We start from the raw sequence: 22,993 nt of genomic DNA, 5'->3' as shown, positions 1-22,993 counted from the left end.
GGTCTTCTCACACCACCAGTCATTAACCTCATACCTCCGACACCTTCCGACGTAATAGATGACGACCAGTTCTTCGACATTAACTCGGAAGAAGAAAGTCTGCAGCAAACTTCAGGCAGTGAAGGAGTGGACAGTATCGGCAGTGCTGCTACAGGAGAGCAGGAAAGCGAGGAAGAAGTAGACCAAGACGTGGAGTTTGAAGGTAACCGTGAGACCAAAACTCAAGAACATCCACAGGTGGAGCCTCAAGAGGAAGACACGACCAAGAAGAACAGCGTGGACAAGTCTACAATTCACTTCCTGCGCAGCTCCTTTCAAGTACCCCCACTTCCTGAATACCCAAGAAAAAGTAAGAGGCGTCAGCAGTGCGATGAGCCCACTGGCACGTTTGTACAAGACTGGAGTGAAGTTTTGCTTTTACCATGATACATTCTGAAGTAGTTACTTGTTTGTTTGCATTGTTAGGAAGCCTCAATACTGGAATCAGTTTGCTGCAGTTCACTGAACATAATCTGGGTGAGTCTGTTTTGATTTGTGATGAATCTTCACAGTAGTATTCGGTTCCTGTAGTGAAATAGTTTTGAATAGTCACTTCTAAATCTGAAAAGGTCCTGTGCACATTTGTTAGTACTATATATAGTATGGTAAAATATAGTAATATATAGTATTTTTGTTCTATATATAGTTCTATAAACACTCAATATTTTTATTTTTTATGTTTAACTGTTGTCAAAACTGACATCAAAGTATGATTGATTGTTGTAGCTTGACAAATATTCCTGCTGTCATATATGGCACTTTTTACGAATAAAGTACAAAATTGAAAAGGGTTTTTTTTTTTGCAGTGAAGGTAGGTGCATACCATTTATTTCTATGGGCTTGCAAATTATTTCATGACTTTAAATATTATTTAAAATATAAAAAACTGTAACAATTGTGCAATTATAATTAGTTAATTTTAAAAATAGAGTGCATTTTTTTACTACAATGAATCAAATATGAATATTTAAATAGGTATTAATAGCAAAAATTAAATTGATTATGTCAAACTTTTGTCAATATCAATTTTAATGGTTAAATCCCCATTTTAAGGAGGGACAATACCAACATTTGATGTTTAATACTAGCTACTTAATTTGTGGAATGTGACATATCACCAGAAAGAGAAGACACGGAAATGTTGGGTATTTTAACCTAATCACATAAAAATAATGGCCCATGCACATCTACAAATATTTTGAGGTTGGTATGTAACACAACTATATCATGTACCCTTTAATTAGTGCTTAGCAATTTTTAAGATGTGGCAGAAATCTTAGACGGTCTGAATAGTTCATCATTGACGCATTTTTCTGAAATGCTGAATCTTGCCTATCATGACTCTTCTTGCCTTGCCTCATGTCCTCATCCAGGTGTGGTTTTCAGCAGAAAGGGCACAGTTCAGAGGGTGTGGGTGGACATGCTACTGTGCAGGTCTCATCATGCAAAAAGCAACTCCTCACAGCAAAGATATTTAGACCCTTTAGTGAAGTGAGCTGTTGCTCCTTCCCGAAAACTAAGGTGTTTATTGTATGTTCTAGAGAAACGACACCCACTGAGGTGCTGTTTTGTGACCAAGGGGTAATCTTTTTAGGACAATGGTGTCTGTGCTGTGGTGAGGGATGGCCTTTGTACACATTTATCCCAAGCATGAAGCCATATGACCTGTTCCCAAGCATTGTATTCCAGTCAAAAACCTTCACACGGTTGCTCCAAGCATTTGAAGAAGTTGCACAGATCTTCTATGAATGAGTCTGTCTCAATGTCTGTTATACTTCTATTTGTTAGTACACCATTGCCAGTTGTAAATAAATGCTGACAACACACAGGTGTGTTTTACAGTAAAGCCCTAAATCGATTAACACTTGAATGTGTTTGTTCATAATTCACTCTTCTGAAAGTTCAGTGAGCTTGGTTTGGAGGACACTGTATTCTCTGGTGCTGTGTTTCACACTGGTCCACAGTGCATCGGGGGCCCTGTGGAAACTGGGGAAACAGCTGGCAGGGCGGAAAGACCTAGATACTTCCCACGATCCCAAAGGCCTCTCTTGCTGTGATCCTCTGAATATCTGTACCTCTACCTCCTTTGGCCATGTGGTATTCCATTAATCCAGTTTGCAATTTACTGGCTTTTTGCAAGGAGGAGAATGTGTTGGACTGCAGCACATATGCATGTTATTCTCTTGCAGCGAGATCTGGTTTTGGCTTCCTCAGATCTTGACCTGTGTTAAGTCCTTGGCTTTACTGAGTTTTCTCTGCAGTCTCGGGACAGGCTCTGCACATATCCTCTTCCTGTTCACTGTCTAGAACGACCAGAGGCTGTCAGAGGGCCGACTTCACCGACCGTGTGAAGTGGCCCAGTTTCTGAAAGCCTCCTGTCCTTTGCTAGACCATTTTAGCTCTGTCTGGGGACTAAACACTGTCTCACTTTCTCCCATTTGAAATCATTATCTTTTGTGCTTTTGTATTTTTTGTAAGTATCTTGTTTGCTTAAATAGGACAGTTTCACACAGTCCATGAAGTTGAACCAATTCTGAATGTCAATTTAAAGGTCAATTTAATCTCACAACTGAATCACACTTGATTGAAGTCACACTCCCTTCCTCTTGCTTGCCAAATTACATTTATTGTCATTACAGCCATATTGAAATATGAAATTAAATATAATTTTATCAAGTTTGCAGTGCGCAACAATCAACAAGAACAAAAAAACAAGTTGGTTGTTCAGTGTACCTAATGTGAGGTATTGCAGAACAGTTCTTAAACATTGTCACAATTAATTAAATACATTTGTGTTCTTTATGTTCTTACATTTGAGACTACATACATAATTTTTGTGGGCAATAAGTAAAACTGGGCAAGGGATTTCTATTTTGAGGCATGCTTTTCATGGGACTGAATAGGGAGTGTAAATATACGAAATTAAGTGATATCTTATTCGTTTTTGAGATCAACAAATGGTGACACTTGTTAGTGTTCAGTGTTCCTTTATGTTTCTGATATGTTAGATGTTACAATTATGTTGAAGACTTCCAATGTACTATTTTTTTTGTCCTTGTGCTTCTACTGGAAATGCCATGCATGAAAGTACAAACAATTTTAACAAATAGCATGCTAACATGTGCTATTGCTAGCTAGTAGTTTACTGCAAAAGATTAAATTGAAGTTGACGTGTCTGATTCATGACTTTACCAAATTGAGTTTCCACCAAACAAAGTATTTGAGTTGAGTTTACATGTTATTGAAACTTATTTCCCACCACTGTCCACAACTGAATTAAGTTTAGCCAAAAATTGCTTCTTATTCACAAAATCAACCCTATTTGCCTGGCACAACTACCATCACAGTCTTACTGCATTCAGAAAGCCAGTGATAAATGTAGTTTTATTTAAAAGCGATGCCTGCATGTATTATTAAAAGATCATGGCTAAATAATAAAAGAATGGCCCTGATTTGCTGAGATCCCAAATGAAGAATACTAAGTTGCTTGTGAAATCTGTCAAATTGTGTTTGCTTTGTGAATGTGTTGTACATGATGAATAACTGTGCAAACAGCATGCAAATGGATTTGTTACTCTTGAAAGTACTATGTAAATAATGCACTAATAACAGTAGAAATTATGATTATAATAATTAAGTTGTGGTGAGGGCTGGCTGTAGTGAAAAATTGTAGTTAAAAGTAGTGAAAAAACTTGTGAAAAAGTGAACTTCTTTTCCCCAGAAATTTTTGTGCATCACTAATTGTAGTTTTATCAGTTGGTCTCAATGCAGCAGTTCTTTCTCCTTGAGGAGGAAGTCAGTATCAGGGCTTTGAGGAGCTTTAGGGGGAACAAATGTTGCAAAGTCTCTCTGTGTTGGCCCCCATACTCACGTAAGCCTTTTTTTAAGGGGGCAGAGAGTTCATTGTAGGGACATTTGGGGTCTTATGTGATGCTCTGGGTCTTGTTCACACACCGTTTGTGGTAAATGTCTGATATCGGTGAGAGTGAGCTTCCAATAATTCTCTCAGCTATTTTTACAAGGCATTGCAGGGCCTTGTGGTCTAAATCATTGCAATTTCCAAACCATGTTGTTAGGATGCTTACAATTGTTTCTCTGTAGAATGTGGTGAGGATTGGTGGGGGAAGTTTGCCCTCATCCTTCACCGCACAGAGAGTGCTGTGCTTTCTTGGGGTGGTACAAGTGATGTGCAAACCCAGAAACATCTCTATCCTGACTATCTCTACTGGAGACCCATTGATGTGCTTTGGGAGGTGGTCAGTGCGGGACTTTGTGGAGTCGATGTCTCCGTTTATTTTGTCAACATTTAGAGAGAAATTGTTGTTTGAACAGCAGTCTACTAGATGCTCCAGCTCCTTTCTGTATGATGACTCATCGTCGCTGATGAGGCCCACCGCTGCAATGTCATCCTCAAACTTGATGATGTGGTTTGTACTGTGTTTGGCAGTACATTTGTGAGTCATCAGGGTGAACAACAGCCCTGTGGGGCTCTAATGCTCAGTATGATGGTGCCGGACCAGTTTTTGCCTATCCCGAATGTCTGAGGTCTGCCAGTAAGGAAATCCAGATATAGAGAGAGGAGTTATTGTTGTGTGTGCTCAGTTTATCTGTGATGTTTAGAGATAATTATGTTGAACATATTTCATGATTCTTCAGAAATCATTCTAATATGCGCTGATTTGGTACTCCAGAAACATTATTTGTCATTAAAAGTGTTGAAAACACTTCTATCATGACAACTCTCAAGATATTTTTTGCATGGTAATGGACATGAGCATGTTAATGTATTTGGTCTTGGTGAATTAGATCTGCTACGCTGCTGCTGCTGAATTGCTGCTGCTGTTGATTATTGCTGCTGCTGCTGCAGAGCAAGTACAGGAACTTGCTACTGCCAATACATACGCCGATATACTGCTGTGAGTATGTAGACACACTGCTGCTGCACAAATAGCATATATCAATTACCCATAGCAGATATATATAGGTGGAGCTGGGGAAGGTGGAGCGTTTTAGACAAACTCTGAAAGCACGCTGCAAACTGCTATAGAGTATGTCTACATGTTTAACCAGCCATTTAAATGTTGAGCAGCAAGCTCATTGACTGCAGATGTGACATGAACCAATCTACTTGTGCCAAGTAGTTAACGCTGTGAATATCATCAATTTGGGTTAAGGCCCCATCAGCCTGTGCCATCTAGAGTTTCATGACAGAACTAGGCATTTGTGCTGCTAAATATTTTAATGGAAACCAGGATACTTTTTTTTCCAGATGTTTTTTTTTGCTTTTACTTGCTTTGTCACCTAATGGTGTTCACATTTGCAACTGCTTTTTAAACATTCTTGTTCACTCAAAGCTGTCCTGTTGGGCTAATATACTATATATTCTTCTGTCCATATTCTGTTTGAGAACTAGTTTGATGAAAGTAATTAATGAGTATTGCAATACTGACAGATCTATAGGTTTCTATGGTCCTATCTCTATGGTCAGCCGCTCCACCATGTTTTACTACATGTTTAATATTTCACTATATAAAAGACACTAGTAATATTCCTCAGGCAATGTACAAACCTGGCACCGATGCCAAACACATACTATTCCCTATTATGCAGAATCACCAGGGATCAGACAGTGGGCTTTTGATAGGACTTAAGACCATCATTTCAGTGTGTCAATTCCCAGCTCTTGTTTGTTTTTCCTGCTTTTTTTATGAAGGAAGGGGAGGGGGTTTAAAAAGCATTGCGGTTATGGGAATGTTAGAATGTCTGCTGTCTGTGGGAAAACATAGCATGTCACTGTTCACTAAACTATGCCACTGGCCAGACAGTTCCTCGCTTGTCCTTTTCACTGTCAACCCAGTTTTGCAACATCCCACAGTATTCCAGTGTGGTTTGCTGTGTGTTTGCATTTATTTACAGAGCGCGCAGATGAGGCTTATGATAAATTATTGATGACTGATGCTGCATAGCCCGTATATGAAAAGAAACGCCTTCATTCCTTCCTTAACATTATTAGCTCAAGTATTAGCACTAGCATACAGAGATTAAGTAGCTGTTTCCGGCTGACATTATTAATTTGACACAAATTCCAACCAAGCTTTCAAGTTTGTTCCATGGAGCACAATACACCAAATATGGTGTTCTGGAGTGTCCAGACTTGAGTTTGGGACCAATTTTTCCCATGTTAGCTTGAAATTCTACTTGTTTTGTTTCCCAGAGATGGACTCACTGACCCAGACAGAGTTAGGGCTTCTCCGGATCCAAAAGTTCTTTCCCATCAGCTCAGGAATCATCTGCTAATAGTTCTGACATCTTGTTGATGTGTTGTTTTACTCATTTAGATGACCTGAGCAACAAGGATGCCAGCAGCCATGAGTTGCTAAAGGAAGAGTTAAGGCTACTACCGCTGAGCAGTAAAATAAGCATGCTAACACACCAAAAGGTAAAATCACTTGGGATTACTTTTGTAAATGAAACGTTTATTAATTAATAGACATTAATATAATCCATACTTCACACAGAATACATTTAAAAGGCACTAAACATGTACAAATGCTCTTTTTTGTCATCCTGTCACAGAAACTAGCCACTAGGTCCTGTAGTTTGGGCGATACGGTGCCGAGAAGTCATACCTTTCACTCCACATGCCAAAGGCAAAATGAAATTCTTGAAGATGAAGAATCCCCACGTCAAAGAAGGATAACTGTTGGTAAAGACGTGATGTGACTTTGTATTATAAGCCATTGCTTGGATGACAAAGGGTAGTATGCTCTCTCTATTGTATTTATTGTTTAGATGACTCATATGAAAACAACGGGTCTGAAAATGAGTACCCTGCTGAAAAAGAAACTCTAGTATTGTGTTTTAGATGCTTCCCACTTGGCCTTTTAACTAGGGTAACCAGAAAGTTTTTGGTCGATAAGCTTCACGAGCACCAAGTTTTGCTGGTTGAATAATATGCCAGTGCGGGTACAAAAGCAAGACCCCAAACTAGCACTAATCATAAACTAGCATAAAAATTAAAGCTAGTCTTTTCAGCATGGCAGTGATCATGTTATTTTTCTCTTCCCAGCATCCTACATTCCCCAGTCAATGGACCACACCGGAGAAAGTGCAGAGAAGGTATTGGCATTTTTTGCTGTTTTTGTGTGCAAGATTGTGAAAAATATTCTGGAAACTTTTTTTGCTTTTCTGCTTCAGTTACCAGGTCTTATTCTAAAAAGTTATTTATTTTCATTATAACATTGTGTAAGTTGTCTCATGTATCATGATTTCAGGCTCTAAGTAAGTCAACAGACATACAGTAGCAGATTTTTTTATTTCTACATAATTGTGAAAATACACTCATATTTTAACACCATTGACTTGGCTTTTTTGTCTAGATGAGAATTGCAAACTACAGCCATTTTGTAAAACTATATGCTGTTTCACATGAAAATAACCCACATTTTAATGTAGTCAGAGTATCCACAGCTTTAGGGTATACGCAAATACACTCATGCAGCGTTTCATAAGAGCACTGAAAATTCTCCATGGTTAAACAAAACAACTCTTAAAGTCCTATTTTCTGTCTTTTATGATGGAATGTTCTAACTTGGTCTTTTTTTGTGTGGACACGTCTTCCATTGCGTTAAAGGACAAATCCAGTGAAAAATTAACCTGGGGTTAATTAACACATGGTTACCGAGTCGATCGTTCCCTGCGATGCGTTTTCATGAAAATCGAATGTAAAGAGTTTTATCTTTAAAAACAGATTAGCTCATAACACTAGTATATGGGGCACAGAGTAAGTAAAAGTAAATCGCTAGTTAATACCACTAACAAGGCTCAAAATAGCCTCACACTAACACAGTAGCATAATGAGGGTCCCTACATGCAAACCGAAGCATTGAGAACTTTGTAAGTGTACAGACAGTTTAATAAGAAGATACTTTATAAAGACAGTACATTACGCGTTTACATGCAGGAGCCATCTTGGAAAACAGTCTCGACTAATCGAGCCACGAACGCCGTGCTACGTTAGATTTCACAAACGTAATTCCTATCAACCAGCTCACTTAGCACGCCCTTCGTGACTCGATTAGTCGAGACTGTTTTCCAAGATGGCTCCTGCATGTAAACGCGTAATGTACTGTCTTTATAAAGTATCTTCTTATTAAACTGTCTGTACACTTACAAAGTTCTCAGTGCTTCGGTTTGCATGTAGGGACCCTCATTATGCTACCGTGTTAGTGTGAGGCTATTTTGAGCATTGTTAGTGGTATTAACTAGCGATTTACTTTTACTTACTCTGTGCCCCATATACTAGTGTTATGAGCTAATCTGTTTTTAAAGATAAAACTCTATACATTCGATTTTCATGAAAACGCATCGCAGGGAACGATCGACTCGGTAACCATGTGTTAATTAACCCCAGGTTCATTTTTCACTGGATTTGTCCTTTAATACTCTGCAGAAGTATGTTCATGAACTGTTATTTCTAGTTGATGAATGTGTCTGCATGCATACATGTTGCGAACTTTAAAAGTCATTTGTATCATGTATTGTGAGTTTGTCTGTATCTGTCTGTGTTCAGCAGGATTCTAATGGGTACAGTGCCAAAACTTTAGCAGAGCTGAACACGGAGGAGGTCTGCCAGTGGTTTAGTAATATTGGTCTACAGAAATGCCTGCCCTTCATTAGAGGTAAAGTACAGTTTGCACATTTGTTTTTGTCATTTTCCCACCCCTTTTAAATGTTTTAATTCGCCAAACATTCAAAGAGACAAATGCTTAGACCACAAACCAATAACTGTTTAGATTATGTATTACTCATTTGCACTTTTAAGTTATTGCATCATTTTAAGAAGTATTTCCATGCATCAACTTAAAAAGAGATGGAAAAACAACATTTACTAGCTAATACAACACCACAGAGACTCTTACCATTTCTAGCTAATGATTTGCAGTGCCTATTTGTTGAATATTCAAACCAATAAAGATCTATTTTAGAGATCCATTAGTGTTATTTATCAGAAGCAACAGTTTGAAGAGATGTTAATAATAATGTTGTGGCTTTGGGTGGATCAAAACCTACAGAGGCAGAGTTCAGTGGATCTCACATCGCTTCTATTGATCTCCACACCCTTGAAATCCTTCAATTGTCCAATCTGGAGGAGAGAGAGAGGCTGCTGTCTGCCATCTACCATGAGTTACACCCACCGAACGCCACCACCCAAAGACTCAACTCCCTCCTGGGTACCATTGCACAACCATAACATGAACTGTTTGAGTTCCAGTACTTTTGTCTGTATGTTGTGGAAGCAAACCTGAACTTGTTTTCTCTCCCGTAAAAGAAAGGTTTGGTCCACACAATGTTGAGAAATTCACAGCGGCATTGGTGTCCATGACCAAGTCAAAATCTTCTCCTCAAGTTAGCAGCATCAATATGAACCAATGCTCATTCAAATTCAGGTAGAGCGTCCTTCCTCTCTGTAGAATGTAAAATGATGTGTTATCACTACTTGTTACCAAAATGGAATTATGTTCATAACAGTATTTAGAGGTTGACCTGAATATGTGTCATGTTATCTTTCACAGACAGAAAGAGCAAAATGCTAGATTTCAGAAGAACTCACATCTCATTGAAATCACAGTCAATGGTACCATTCTGCCTATGCAATTTTATCCCATCTTATAGTTCAAAATATATATTTTTTTACAATTAATTTCAAGGTTTTGACAATTGCCTATATCTGTCTGCGATTTTGATTTAGCATCAGATCGTACTGTTCACTTAAGGACACCCAAAGACACAAGTGTGGGAAAAGTAATGGAGTCCTGCCTGAGGATGCTGGGAATTAATGAAGACAAAGATCACTTTAACATGAAAAGCAATGAAGGTCTGTATATAAAAGCCAAAAGGAATACAATATTTACAAATGTTGTCTTTTTATATGTACAACGATCTACTTTTTAGCCAGAAGAACTTATTGGAGACATTTTACAAATTGTTGTTAATTTATATAATATCACAGATGACGACAACACTTGGTGTTAGACTATCAAGTCAATGCAAATACTTGTATATTATTTGCAGTAAAAAAAGATTTTAATATACTGATTTATATGTGCCATTATTTTTTTCTTTGGGGATTATGCACACATACACAAAATAAATTGACTTGCGCTCAATTTATTGTATTATCTTTAGGGCTTTTTCTTTTGTCTTCTTTGGAAAAGATCAGCCATTTAGTCTTGCATTTGGAGAGAATCATATATGGCTTGTGGCTTGTAAGTGCTCTGGAATTTACACAGTGAATTTACTTTTACATACCGTCTCTATTTTTCCACGTTTTTCAGATGAGTTCTCCCCTGAGCAGCAGATTGGAGATTTGCCTGGCTCAGAAACAAGACTAATGGAGCTTCACTTATGTAGGAAGGTAGACAGAATTGCATGTTTTAAGCTGAGTATTTCAATGGATTCAATGAAAACACACAAACATAACGTAGGTCAAATTAAACTTTGTAAACTTTTACCTCTCAAAACACAGAAATACGGTCCTGATTCCCCAAATAATATTTGTGCCGCTGACGATATTCAGAGCAAGAATCTGCTAAACAACACTGGCAAGATTCGAGAGCTTAACCAACAGGTGGCCTCCCTTCAAAACGTCATCATACAGGTAAATATTCTCTGTTGTCCTGTTGGAGGAAGACAAAATAAAACCAGAAAAGTCTTTCACCATTTTATTCAAATGAAAACTGGGGCTAGTTGTCACACCAGGAACTATCTTTTTTAGATTGATCTTTTTTTAACTATCTTGTTTGACTGGAGTCAAAAGTCCAGTAACCAAATGCTTATTTTCTCTAGTAGTGGATTTATTTTTGGTTTCTAGTTCAAAACTCTCATGAATAAGAATAATACTTGTGAATTGTATCCTAGGACTAAAATTTCAGTATCATTGAGTACACTTTTGGAGCAGGGTTGTGTGTCTTTTTCCCTTGGCAAAAACAGTGTATCCGTAACAGAGGTATTTTCTTACACAGAAATAGACTTTCAAAAATAAACCTGCCTTGAGGGAAAAAATGTGACAACTAACCCTGTTCTCCTCTATTGCTTTTAATTGATCTATGTCTGTATTATTATCAGGTTCAGGAGCTTTACCATGGACTGGTGGCCTTCTGTTCAGAGCTGAAGAAGATGGAGGGGGACATGGATGCAGTGCAAACAGACAGCTTGGAAGTGAAGAGGCATCTCAGTGAAGCCCAGGACTGTCTGAGGAGGAAGAGACAGAGCCTTCAAACACTCAGGGACAATCTTAACACAGCACCAGTGCAGAATAAGTAAGTATATCCTCTCATTGTAAAATAGAATAGAATGTGCTGGATGTTAATGCAGAGCAGTTGAGTAATTATATGGGATTATCACATGGAATTGGAGAGGGAAAGAAACTGTTCATTAATGCATCGGTCTTTATGGATAATGATGTGTTGCGTCTTCCAGAAGGAGAGGCTGGAAGAACTGATGATCAGGACGGGTTTTGGATGCCCTCAGTGTAATTTCCTTGTTGAGACTGAACATCCTGTGATTTTTGATGCTCTGTTTACAGTCTATTACAGTTTATTTTTCTGTGGCGTCAGTGCTGAAAGTTGCATTGGATGATGGTAATGGGTAGTCCACAGATCTTTCTTAATTTCCTAAAGTTTAGAGAAAACTGCTGCCCGGTCTGCCTCATGATTGGACCATTATGCCAGCGTTTAATGTACTTTCTTAACATATTAAATATCTGCATGGTTCTGACAATGTAGGAAAGAAAGTTTCATCATTTACTCGCCCTTATGATGTTTCATGATGTTATTTTGTCATTGGAACACAAAAACTGAATTTTTGATAAGGATCAGCCTTATCATGTGCAAATAGTTACTGTTGCAAAATGGGAATACATACCTGTTTAATTTATGAGGTGTGCAAATAAAGAGAGGGTGTTTGAGGAAAAAGCCAGTGTGGGTCTCACCCAGTAGTTTCCTGCTTTTTCTCCGATTTACGGCCTTTGATTTATTCTGACATCTTTTCGAGCTGGACAGATTGAAAGCAGGAATGGATAAGGGTGTTAGAAAATACCATCATAAATCAATATGTCCAAGTCCTCATTAATTACCTGATAATCCACTTAACTTGAAGGCTTATTGTTTTTTGTTTCGTTATGTCCTTCATGTGCTTGGCCATTTCCCCAGGAAAAATGCAAACAAATCTTTCAAGTATCAGGGTTTTTGGATGACATTAATCTAAGATATTTAAGTCTGAGAACATAAGAGGTTTAGACCACTTACATTTATTTAAGACTGAGCCACACAATAATAAAAAGCCTAATCTTTGATATAAAGTGACAGAACATTGGAAATCTGTTCAGATCAGCTTCCTGATCCAAGACAAAGGAATAGTTCTCTAAAAATGAAAATTTGGTCATCATTTATTTTGTTCCAAACCCATATGAGCTTCTTTGTTTCTGTGAAATATAGGATGATGTCCACTCTTTCCTATATAGTTAAAGTTAATGAGATACCGTCAAAGTCCAAATAATAATATTCCTAGAAAAAGTATCATAAAAGTTGTTCGTTATATTCCAAGTCTTCTGAAGCTGTATGGTAGCTTTGTGTGAAGAAAAGACTTTTTTTTTTGCATGATTTATATTTTTAGATGAACTGTTCCTTTAAAGGTGCATTGTGTAATATTTTGGAGGATCCGTTGACAGAAATGCAGTATCATATACATATCTATGTTTTCAGTGGTGTATACATAATGTATATGTTTACATAATGAACCATTATTTTTGTATTACCTTAGAATGACCCATTTTTATCTACATACACCGCAGGTCCCCTTACATTGCAATAGCCATTTTGCGCCGACATGTTTCTACAGTAGCCCTAAACGGACATCACTATGTTGTTCTTCGTGTAAAGAAGCTAGCTATAGTCAGCAAATAAAACACTGACACAGTGATGAACAAGTAACAATAATATTTGCAATAACATAGTTTTACTGAATAATCAAGTAAACCTAATTTATCTTTGTAAAGAAACCTCATTGCTTAAAGCAGAACTCGGCAACTCTAGCGAACTCTAGTCACTTCTTCGCTGATTTTCCCTTTTGTTGTCGCATGTTTTCCCCACGAGCTCCCCCTACAGCTGTGGGAGGGTGTATATTTCACAACACGGTCGTAAAAAACTCACTTGCGGCGGCCTCCTCCCCCTCTCTACCGCTGCTCATGTGCGTTTGTTTTGATCGGAGCAAGCCAACTGTATCGTGTGGAGCTATGTCTACCGAGGTGGGTAATCTGGTAATACATCATACATGCGTGTGTGTTTATGTCGAATTGCCGTAAAGCAATTCGTGTTTCGCGCTCGTGCTCATTCTCGCTTTTCACGAGACTTCCAATTTCTATCTTGCCGGGACGGTAGTCCCCAAGTTGCAAGGTTGGTTTCCGCCTGGGAACGCTGGGGGGAGCGGGGAAAGTCACCAATATCACCAGAACAGGTTGTTCAACCATCCAAATGATTTCCAGACAGTTTTATTAAGTTAAAAAAGTTACCAAGTTCTGCTTTAACTGGCTACTCTCTGCTGTCTCAGACAACATCTTTTCCTGTCGGCCACCGTAAATTCTGTTGGTTGCAATTTGCAACCTCACCACTATAGATGCCTCTAAAAATTACACGGTGCACCTTTAAGAGAGCTCAAGGGAGCACCTTGTGTTTGTTTACTCCTCAGGCCTTCAGAGGTCAGACTTCTGGAGAAGATGAGGCTGAATTGCCAGGTGTTTAAAGACGAGATCACACTGGTCCACCTAAATCGGCAGGTGGCTCACCTGCGTGAAGTTCTGGAGAAGACCCAGGCCAAGGTGAGACTGGCACCCCCGATCTAGTTTCTCAAGGTTTTCAGAGTTTCCTGTTGCAGTATGAAATGATGTAGTGCTGACATGTGAACGCAGGCCAGTAGTTATTATTTTAGACCACATTTTAATGAGGCTGAACATATGGTACTAATGTGAGCATTACAGTCTTGGCTTTTCCCAATATGCAAGCACTTTGTTGGACATACAAAAACACTTGGGGAAAAAATGAATGCAGTTAAGCGGCATGAAGTCCTGAAGCTTTTCTCATAATGTGTATTTTTTTATATATATATGTTGCCATCTTTAAAGCTTTATCATTAATTTGCTTCCCATGGCGTTTCACAATGACGGTCACCACAACAGTGAGCCATTGCCACCAACACCACTTATTTTTCAAAAGCCAGGATGACACCAAACACTAGTGTAAAACTATCCGTGTTGTGGCCGTACCGGTGATTCTTTCCCACCTTCATTCTCCTTTAAAGCGTCTCTTTCATCTCATCGGTAGAGACCTAACGAGGTGCCATGAAAGGACACATGCCGACCGGGACTTTGTAAGAAAAGAGCGTGTCACGTTGCCGCCCTCAGGCCACAGTCTTTAGGTGCTGAGTTGGTGGGAAAGAGGCAGTGCCGCTAATGTTTATCATATGACCTAATCAAGGGAAAGGCGCAGGTCATGCCACAGAGCAGTCTGGGAACTAATACAAGCCTTGGCCCTAATAAGGAGCAGTCTGACATTTATTTTCCCTAGATTATCTGACAATAAGGAAATATTTCATCATCGCCTCTAATCTCTGCAATCCGTCGTGACTGCAGTGCATCAAAAAAAGACAGGAAGAGGGAGGGAGGAGTTGTTAAAATAGAGCGAAAAATAACACATGGTGGCAAACGTGGGGTCTAGAGCTGAAATTCAGGGATTTGAGGGAAAAACCCCTCTAAGTAATATGGCCCAAACCTTATCTAACCTTCCCTTTTTTATTTCAATTAAATTACATTTCATTTCCCTTCAGGCCAGAGATGTAGTAGTGGTTGCATACTCAGATTAGGTTTCACTATTCTCGTGGGAAAAGGTTGTGGAGATACTGCGATTGTGGCCAAGCACGAGAGCTCCCAGTAGTTGGGCTCACTTTGATTGTTCCCTCTTTCCGAAGTCTTGGTGGTCACCGTGTTGAGCTGCACTAAGAGGCCCAGTGGCTAATACTGTAGTTGTGGCAGCTTTTGGCTCTGTTTGGGATTTATAGTCCATCTTGAGGTTGCCATTTTACTGCATGCAACACTACCTTCCAGGGCCCTGTGAATCCAATATTGTAACTGACAGTGCCTCACTTATATCATTAATACCAGCCACACTTTTCTAACTGATTCCGAAATCCTTTCTCATGCGAAACACAATCCTACAATCCGGGGCTTGGCACGACTTCCTCTCCCATCTCATAAGAGTTAGGGGATTTCTGAAGGTGTGCCCGTTTCTCAACCAATTGTTCTTGTTCTTCCCAAACATCTACGGTTTAAAAGACAGTTGCCAAGTTATAATCTGTATTTCCATTGTTCAGCTTGCTCTCTAGTTTCTGTTTGCTCTGTGTCCAGTATCTATTCCCTCACCTCACTCCATCACTAGGTTAGTATGAAGGCTGGATGACATTACGAGCTAATGAAAGTGGACTGAAATGATTAATTCTTAAGTACCTGCCCTTTTGCTGCTTCTCTTAAATAATTGAGCGAGGCCCGAGCTATGCGTCCTGCCCTAGGGAATCCAAACAGTGGGGTGATCAGGGCTCCTAAGCAATTCTGCAGGGGGGTTTCCTGTGTGAGCGAGCCGTCTGGTGCCCATGTCTGGGGAGAGGCTCAGTAGTCTTGGCCGCAGGGCTTTCACACGCCAGGAGACTCGAGCCCTCACCTCGACTTTTCTGCTGCGTGTTCAGAGAAACCTGATCGCTTTGCATCTATCTTTTCACTCACTTCCTCTATTCAGTCTCTGTCTCAGCTATTGGTCTGGGGGTGTGGATTCATGTGATCATGCATGTATACCAGTAATTAAATCATTAGTCGTGACACATTTTGGCCCCTATATGCATTTAAACGCAAGGGGGTAAAAATGGCATTAAGGATAAAAAATATATTTTTGTAAAAATATATATACAAAATACAGTTTCATGGCTGGCAAGAAATATTTTCTTTCTCAATTCACCTGTGTGACAAAAATAATATTTAAAATTCTGCTTACTCCACAAATAATCAGGCCCATTTTCTTGAAACAGTCAGATCAGAGAGGCTGTCAGCTTTAACACTTCACACCTTTTCAAGGACAGATCCATAAAACTATCTATAAAACGAGAGCAGTGTCTCATTGAGGAGAGCAACCAGATATTCACTGATGCCGTTTCAGCAGTTTTCTTCTTCTTCTTCTTTTCCTGCAGGAGAAAGCTGAAAGGAAGAGCACTACTCTGACTCAGCTGGTCTCTTTGCAGTCTCCTGTCATGCTGGTGGCCACCCAAGTGAAAGCAGACTCAGACGGTCATTATGGTTTCTCTGCACGCTGGGTAGAGGGCCAGGGATTGATGGTGGTACACACTGAGGGTACTAGTCTCTGTCGGAATGACAGGTAATTGATTTTAAAATATTTTATGAATGTTTGAATCGTTTTTTTTTAGCATGCCTTCAAGCTTTCTTTTACCTGCACCAAAATGTTATTGAAACATTTAAAGGAACAGTTCACCCTAAAATGGAAATTGGAACAGCATTTGTTGCAGTCTATTTCTTTAAATGATTTCCACCGAGTATAACCTTTGGGTCATAGTCCTAAAACAACTGAAATGTGAAAGAATGTGAGATCAAAGAGGTCAGTTCAGTGTAATGGATGTTTTGATGAATTAAGCCTCTAATTGGCCTTTCATAAAACATGCCAAGAAACATCCCAAATTTTCCAGCCTTTAAGAGCAGAGAGGATCACAGAGGTTCCATCAGCTCTTGTGTTTTTCCCCTGTTGCTATGGAAATTTGTAGGAGACAGGGAGCATAACAAGAAAACACTGAAATGTAAAATGTGGGTGGCTATGCACAAGGAACAAATAAAAACATGAATAATACTGTACCTAGGCTTGCAGTTTAAGTATTACATTTTTGAGCTGGGTTTTGCAGAACTGTATAACCTTATACATGCAAACACATGTACATAAACACAAATAAAATAATATTATAATTAAGTGGAGGATGAGGACCAGAGGGAGGGGGGAGGAAAAACCTAATAAAAATTAGCATATGCACCCTCTGGAAGAAAGGTACCTGAGTAACTGCTTGTGTTTGGTAGCTAATTGCCAAACCTCTGGCAAAATTCTTTTCACAGTCAGTAAATAAACATAAAGGCTAACGTCACTTTTCTATTTTCAGAAACACAGTGATTTAAATAAAATATAATAAGTGCACAAAATTTAACAGGCTTAAAATCTGTTTTTTATGTGATCAATTAAGATTCTGGAGATTTAATTTCATGCGTGGTGTGTTCTTAAAATGTATTGCTCCCCCCCCCCCCCCAACACACACACACACACACACACACACATGTTTTATGGGGACATTCCATAGACATAATGTGTTCAAACTTATATTATAACCCCTAATCCCACCCATCACAGAAAACATTCTGCATTTTTAGATTTTCAAAAAAACATCACTTAGTATGATTGATAAGCTGTTTTCCTCATGGGGACCAAAACATTTCCCCCACGAGGACAAGGATTTCGGATATTGCCAACTTTGTCGGGATAATATTGGACATGTTGTTTATGTTCTTTATTATTTTAATGTTATGTGCTTTTGAGACATGATGTAATTTAACGGCGTCTTGTGTGTTTTGGATGATGCGTGACTTTGGAGACGCTCTGAAGGGAAGGTGGGATCTAATGCTTTCAAAGCTAGCTTGCTATTGCTAGCCGCTCCGAAATTGCCTACCCTCCCTCTAAATAAATATCCACACTGCTGCAAATTGATCCTTTATCAACTTTATTGCAACCGGATCATGGCACCAGGTCTCCCTTATCATTAATCGAAAACTGTACAACTACATATTTGTTACACAACTACTAAGTTGGTAGACTGTTTTGCCTTATCTTTCCAATGGAACCAAATTACCCCTTTAAAAAACAGTAAGATGTCCCTGTTAGCAATGACATCAGTGTTCTTTTTCTGAGGTGTGTGTCTCTGTTTCAGGCTGGTGGAAGTAAACGGAGTGAGCGTCTTGGGGCGCAGTGAGGACGAGCTGGAGTTGCTGCTCAAGACACACAGTGCCCACATTATTGTCCTACGCCAACTGGCCCAGGAGCTTCCACAGGAAGAGCCTTCTGCCCTGAGTGATCACCAGGACATACAAGTGCTGAAACACCAAGCAATGTAAACCAACTAAACGCAGTCTTTCTTACTTTTTTATAAGCAGAAACACTGTCTTTGCTAACACTTTCTTTCCTGTCTTTCTGCAGAAACACAGTCAAACACATCTGACAAAATCGTATCTGATGTTTTATCCCACTTATTAGTGTAATGACATTTGCCTTGTAAGAGAAAAGGTTTATATGTTTACCCTGCATTACATTTTCTGGGTCATTTCGGGGCAGTTTAATTTTTGGGAGGGTATGACTTCATGTTTTCGGGTTGATAGTAATGTAATAGTCTCAAATAATGGGTGGGTCAGTCAAAAAAATTGCTCATAAAAATGGCAATTGCATGGGAAAAAGGCATTTTGAATTCTAAATAGCATTCAACCATGAAGGTCAACTTTCACTTTGTACAGGCAGCTGTGGTGAAATGGAAGGCAGGGAAACTTCCTGTAAGACTGTCATTAATGAGAATATAGATATCAAAGCTAAACTTGTAGAAAATAGCTAAATATTTATTTCCATGAAAATTCCTCGTGTAGTAAAAAACAATTGAACCACTTGCTTGTATTAACACAATGTTAACACATTTTTTTTTTTTTTTTAAATGAATTTCTAAATTATAAGTTTTATGAAGAGGTCTGATTAAAGTGTATTACAATATGTGAAAAGCTGTAAGCAGCAACCATACATTGTTTCACAGAAATCTGTGAACAAAAGCAAATATATATGTTTTTTCCTACTTCTCTCTTGGAAAAACAGAAGAGAATTGTTCTGGTATGGAATATGGGTTGGAATATGCTGTCGGGAAGGGCACAATCTATACTCTGACCTGACATTTTTGAAGTGTTTTTAGTAGATTTAGGCAAAAATCAATGTTAAAGGAAAGCCACACACACACACACACTCAAAGTGTGACAGATGTGCTTTTTTAGCCCCACATCTTGATGCCTTTGTGGACCCCATATATCCGGTCTTGTGGTTCAACCTTGTGGGTTTCATTGTAAGCCTATTAATAAAGAGACTGGGCATTCTAACTGGCAAGTGGGACCCGCAAATGGAGGGAGGTGACCTGACCCGTGACCTCTTGACCTTTGTGGTGGAATTATGTGGTCATGTGAATCTAACTGTGGGAGTTGAAGAAAGTCTTGAGGAAAGGAATTCTGCTATTACTGACATAGTGGAAGTGAATTACACTGTGTGTGAGTATGTTCAAGTACAGTGCATGATTCATTTGCCATTGTTCAGACTGTTCACAGAGTCAGTTTTTCTCATAGGCAGCTGAAATGTACGTTGCATAATCACTAATCTAAGGTACAACTAATACATTCATCAAAACTGTCATATCTGTCAGCAAACAAATATGCATTCGGTTGTACTGGCACATGGGAAGTATTAAACAATCAACAGGAAGTGTCCGTCCAAACTTTATACGATATAGATAAAACATGATTTAGCTGCACAAACTGTTCACACAAGGGAGGGCAATCCAAACAAACTTTCATAAACAGTGCTGCTGGCAAGGAAAGAAAGACATTGTGGGATTCTCAATAGCCTACGCCCTTCCCCACCCTCTCTAGTCGTGACATGTCTCCTAAAAATGCTGTCTTTATTTTCGTTTTGATAAAGGAAAACAACCAACGCACCAAAATAAAACCAATCATAAGAATAAGGAAGAGAAGATTGATTTATAATAATACAGAAATCATAACTAGTTGTACAAGAATAAAAAATGCATGAAGATAGAATAAAAAAAGAAGGACTTTAGAACACTGTTCCGCCATTAATGAGTAACTACGCAGGAACAAATGAGTAAAGCAATATTAACATTCTAGATACTCTGATTAACTAATTAGTGCTCAGTTGAATGAAGTAGTTCACTGTTAGCTAATCAATAACTTTACAAAAACCTCAAAAGCTTTCAATGAGTTCAGTTATCATGCTTTTCACTTTAAAATACTGTTCTGAATAATTAGAAATTCCTTCTGAAGAATTTGGTAATAGAGTCATTACTAGTGGGTTACCATGATCTTTACTTTAGAATTAATTATAAAGTATGCATTATTTACATTAATTATGAGCCTGTAGTTCTTAGAAGTCCTCTGGGAGGAATGAAAAAATTGTAGTTACTGATTAGCTACCTCATTCAACTAAGCGATACTCATTTGTTCATGTGTAGCTATTCATTAACGATTGAACAGTATTCTAAAGTGGCAAGAAATATTGAATATGTCTGTCAGTTGCTAAATATTGCAGAAGTTAAAAACAGTTCTCTCATCGCTTGAGGGCAAAACATGTTTCTGTAAGTTGTAAGTCATCAAAACATAATTCATGTTTTGTTTTTTTTATCTTTGATTTCTCTGACAAAAAAACAAGTCTGACAACTATAAAAAAAAGACACATATGGCCCGAAGCCTAAAATTATTATTAATCTCTTGATCATTAAGATCGAGTATGAACAGAATGTGCTGAGTGACAGTGCAGATCAACCATAACAAACAAGAGAATGTGTTAATGAAAAATGAGTATATTAGTTTGCATGTTATACACTTGATAATTAGTTTATTATAATTTTTTTTTAAATGCCCTTAACAGATTATCTGTTCATTTTTATTTTTTCCCCATATTTTTTCATTAAATATGTTTATTTTTAAATTATTTTAAAATGTGTTCATTTAAATATGTGTTCAAATGAGCACAATTAGTACAAATTGTGCTATATCTTATTTTTCTTATACACTGCAGTTCTTGAAATGCGTCCAGACCTGTCGTATGTGTATGGAAGACGTGAGGATGGCACAGTATGAATATTCCCATCACCACAGCAGGCATTGCTCCAGTGCACTGACTGTCAGACATAGCTGCTAAAGTTTATGGAGCAGAAACATTTGCCACAGACGTATAGCGCATTTCTGAGGGATCGCCTTCCCTCTGGCCAAAAACCTCCATATATGCATTCTGTTAGGATCTGAAGCCAATAAAAATAGTTTGGCCTCCTTAAGGGGGAAAAAGTTTCTCTTTAACAAATGGAGGGGGCAGTTCGGCATTTCTGAGCTGTTTTTTTGGTAGGTGTTGAAGCAAAGTGAGGGTGGCTGTGGCTTTTCGAAGCTTTCTGGCAGTCTGTACTTCAACTTAACAGCCAATGCAATACGTCCAAAGGACATGGCATGTGTCTCTGTGCCCCATTCAAAGACTATATCAGTTCAGTTTGCAGGGCCGTTGACGTATCGTTTAACATGGACACGTTTATCCTTGTAATGCATATGATGTGCGTTGTTAGTGTCAGTTGATATTTAAATATAAACCCAGAGCATTTCGACCTTATGGTGTGTGTACAGAGTTAAACAGCTGCAGACAATCGATCCATGTACACACAATTTAGCCTTCTATCCTTTCACTCCCTCTTTACATCCGAATGAGTCATTCAAGGCAAGGACATTTAGACATTTCGATATCTGCCAAGTTCCATAATGACCTGCTATGACAATCTTGTCTCCATTTACTCCAAACATCACTGGATAGATTCACATAGCGGCCAAAATGGGTCACTAAAGATGATGGAAAGGAGTCTGTTATTAACAACATATGCTGTTTTAGCATATATGAATTTTTGGATCGGTACTTATAGGAGGAAGATGTTCTAGTTGTGCGCTCTTGCATTGCGCTTGTTGGCTGACCCTTGAATCGTACAGTAACACCCCTGGGCGTCTGTTCTGTTTTAGGATTGTAGATATGACCAACTACAGCCTTCCAGATAAGCTGAAGCAGACATCTGTCTCTCTCTCTGAACTCAGCACTTCCAGGTTCATCTCTCTCCCATCTGCCCCCATAACACGAGCCCCACTCCTGCCCACCCGACATTTAAAGAGCTCCTGGCATTTGTTTGAAGTTAGTGTAGGCATTAGCTCTGGTTTCCTGCTTCAAATCCCTATGCAGGCCCAATAAAGGTCTGTAGGTTGAATATTCACTGAAGTGGATTACTCCCTGTGCAAAAATATAATACAAACAAACTTGGCATTTACTGGCTATTATGAAGAAATATCTGGCACCCAGTGACCTTCCTCCTCTCTACGGTTAGTCTGAGATGTCTATTCAGACAGAACTCCTTGTAATCTCTGCCTGCCTTAATATCAGTTTATCGACAGCTGCAAGTTGATTAATGGGTACAACGGGGCTAAAGGTATCTAGTAAGGTACACCCTAAGAAAAATGTGCCCCATAGTGTATGATTGTAGAAAAAATATATGTGTTTTTATTGAACATTGATAGAGCAACAGATTTTGTGTGAAAATAAATCATAAAAGTAGTTTGTTTGTTTAAAAATCTTATAAATGTATGAGGTGTCAAGGTGGCCCTTTTACCCACCAGAATGGAGCAAAAGACACACATTATTTATACAAACACTTTAGCTAAAATAATATGTTTTTAATCTTGTCTAAGTTAATATTAGTTCGAAACAATCACTTTATCAAAGTTTGTACTATATTCAGTTTATTTTGATAAATAAAAGAATTCTCTTTGTACAATATATATTTCAAAAATATTTTAAAGATGCAGAGGCATTTTTTTTTAAGTAATAATGTCAAAAAATAGTTTAATATAGCTTTACAGTAGTAGTACCAAATACATATTTTGTATTATATGATATGATTAATATCACATTTTTAAATATGTGTCATTATAAATATGGTGATTATCTCTAAGGTTGATATATCATAT

The 22,993-nt window shown here is 38.4% G+C and overlaps 1 protein-coding gene across 1 annotated transcript; it reads left to right on the top strand.

Moving 5' to 3' along the window:
- Nucleotides 1-393: 393 nt before the first annotated feature.
- LOC311069897 (uncharacterized protein) lies at nt 394-19,791 on the top strand. The gene is made up of 16 exons (XM_084093454.1): nt 394-516; nt 6,378-6,478; nt 6,616-6,745; nt 7,109-7,158; nt 8,612-8,720; nt 9,114-9,272; nt 9,371-9,488; nt 9,615-9,676; nt 9,791-9,916; nt 10,377-10,456; nt 10,568-10,699; nt 11,167-11,360; nt 13,786-13,915; nt 16,327-16,511; nt 18,115-18,294; nt 18,381-19,791. Exons 1-16 carry the CDS (start codon nt 423-425, stop codon nt 18,400-18,402), a joined length of 1,872 nt encoding a protein of 623 aa, XP_083949580.1. The 5' UTR covers nt 394-422; the 3' UTR covers nt 18,403-19,791.
- The last annotated feature ends 3,202 nt before the right edge of the window (nt 19,792-22,993 follow it).

Source organism: Abramis brama (genome assembly GCF_963993115.1).
Source record: "Abramis brama genome assembly, chromosome: 19".
Classification (NCBI taxonomy): domain Eukaryota; kingdom Metazoa; phylum Chordata; class Actinopteri; order Cypriniformes; family Leuciscidae; genus Abramis; species Abramis brama.
The sequence above is the reverse complement of the archived record's forward strand: the minus strand, read 5'-3'. Positions and strand labels throughout refer to the sequence as shown.

Coding starts and splice junctions, on each gene's coding strand:
- LOC311069897 (XM_084093454.1), top strand. CDS start 423: ATGATACATTCTGAAGTAGTTACTTGTTTGTTTGCATTGTTAGGAAGC. Junction 8,721..9,113: donor ATGCCTGCCCTTCATTAGAG/GTAAAGTACAGT, acceptor CAAAACCTACAG/AGGCAGAGTTCAGTGGATCT. Junction 10,700..11,166: donor TTCAAAACGTCATCATACAG/GTAAATATTCTC, acceptor TATTATTATCAG/GTTCAGGAGCTTTACCATGG.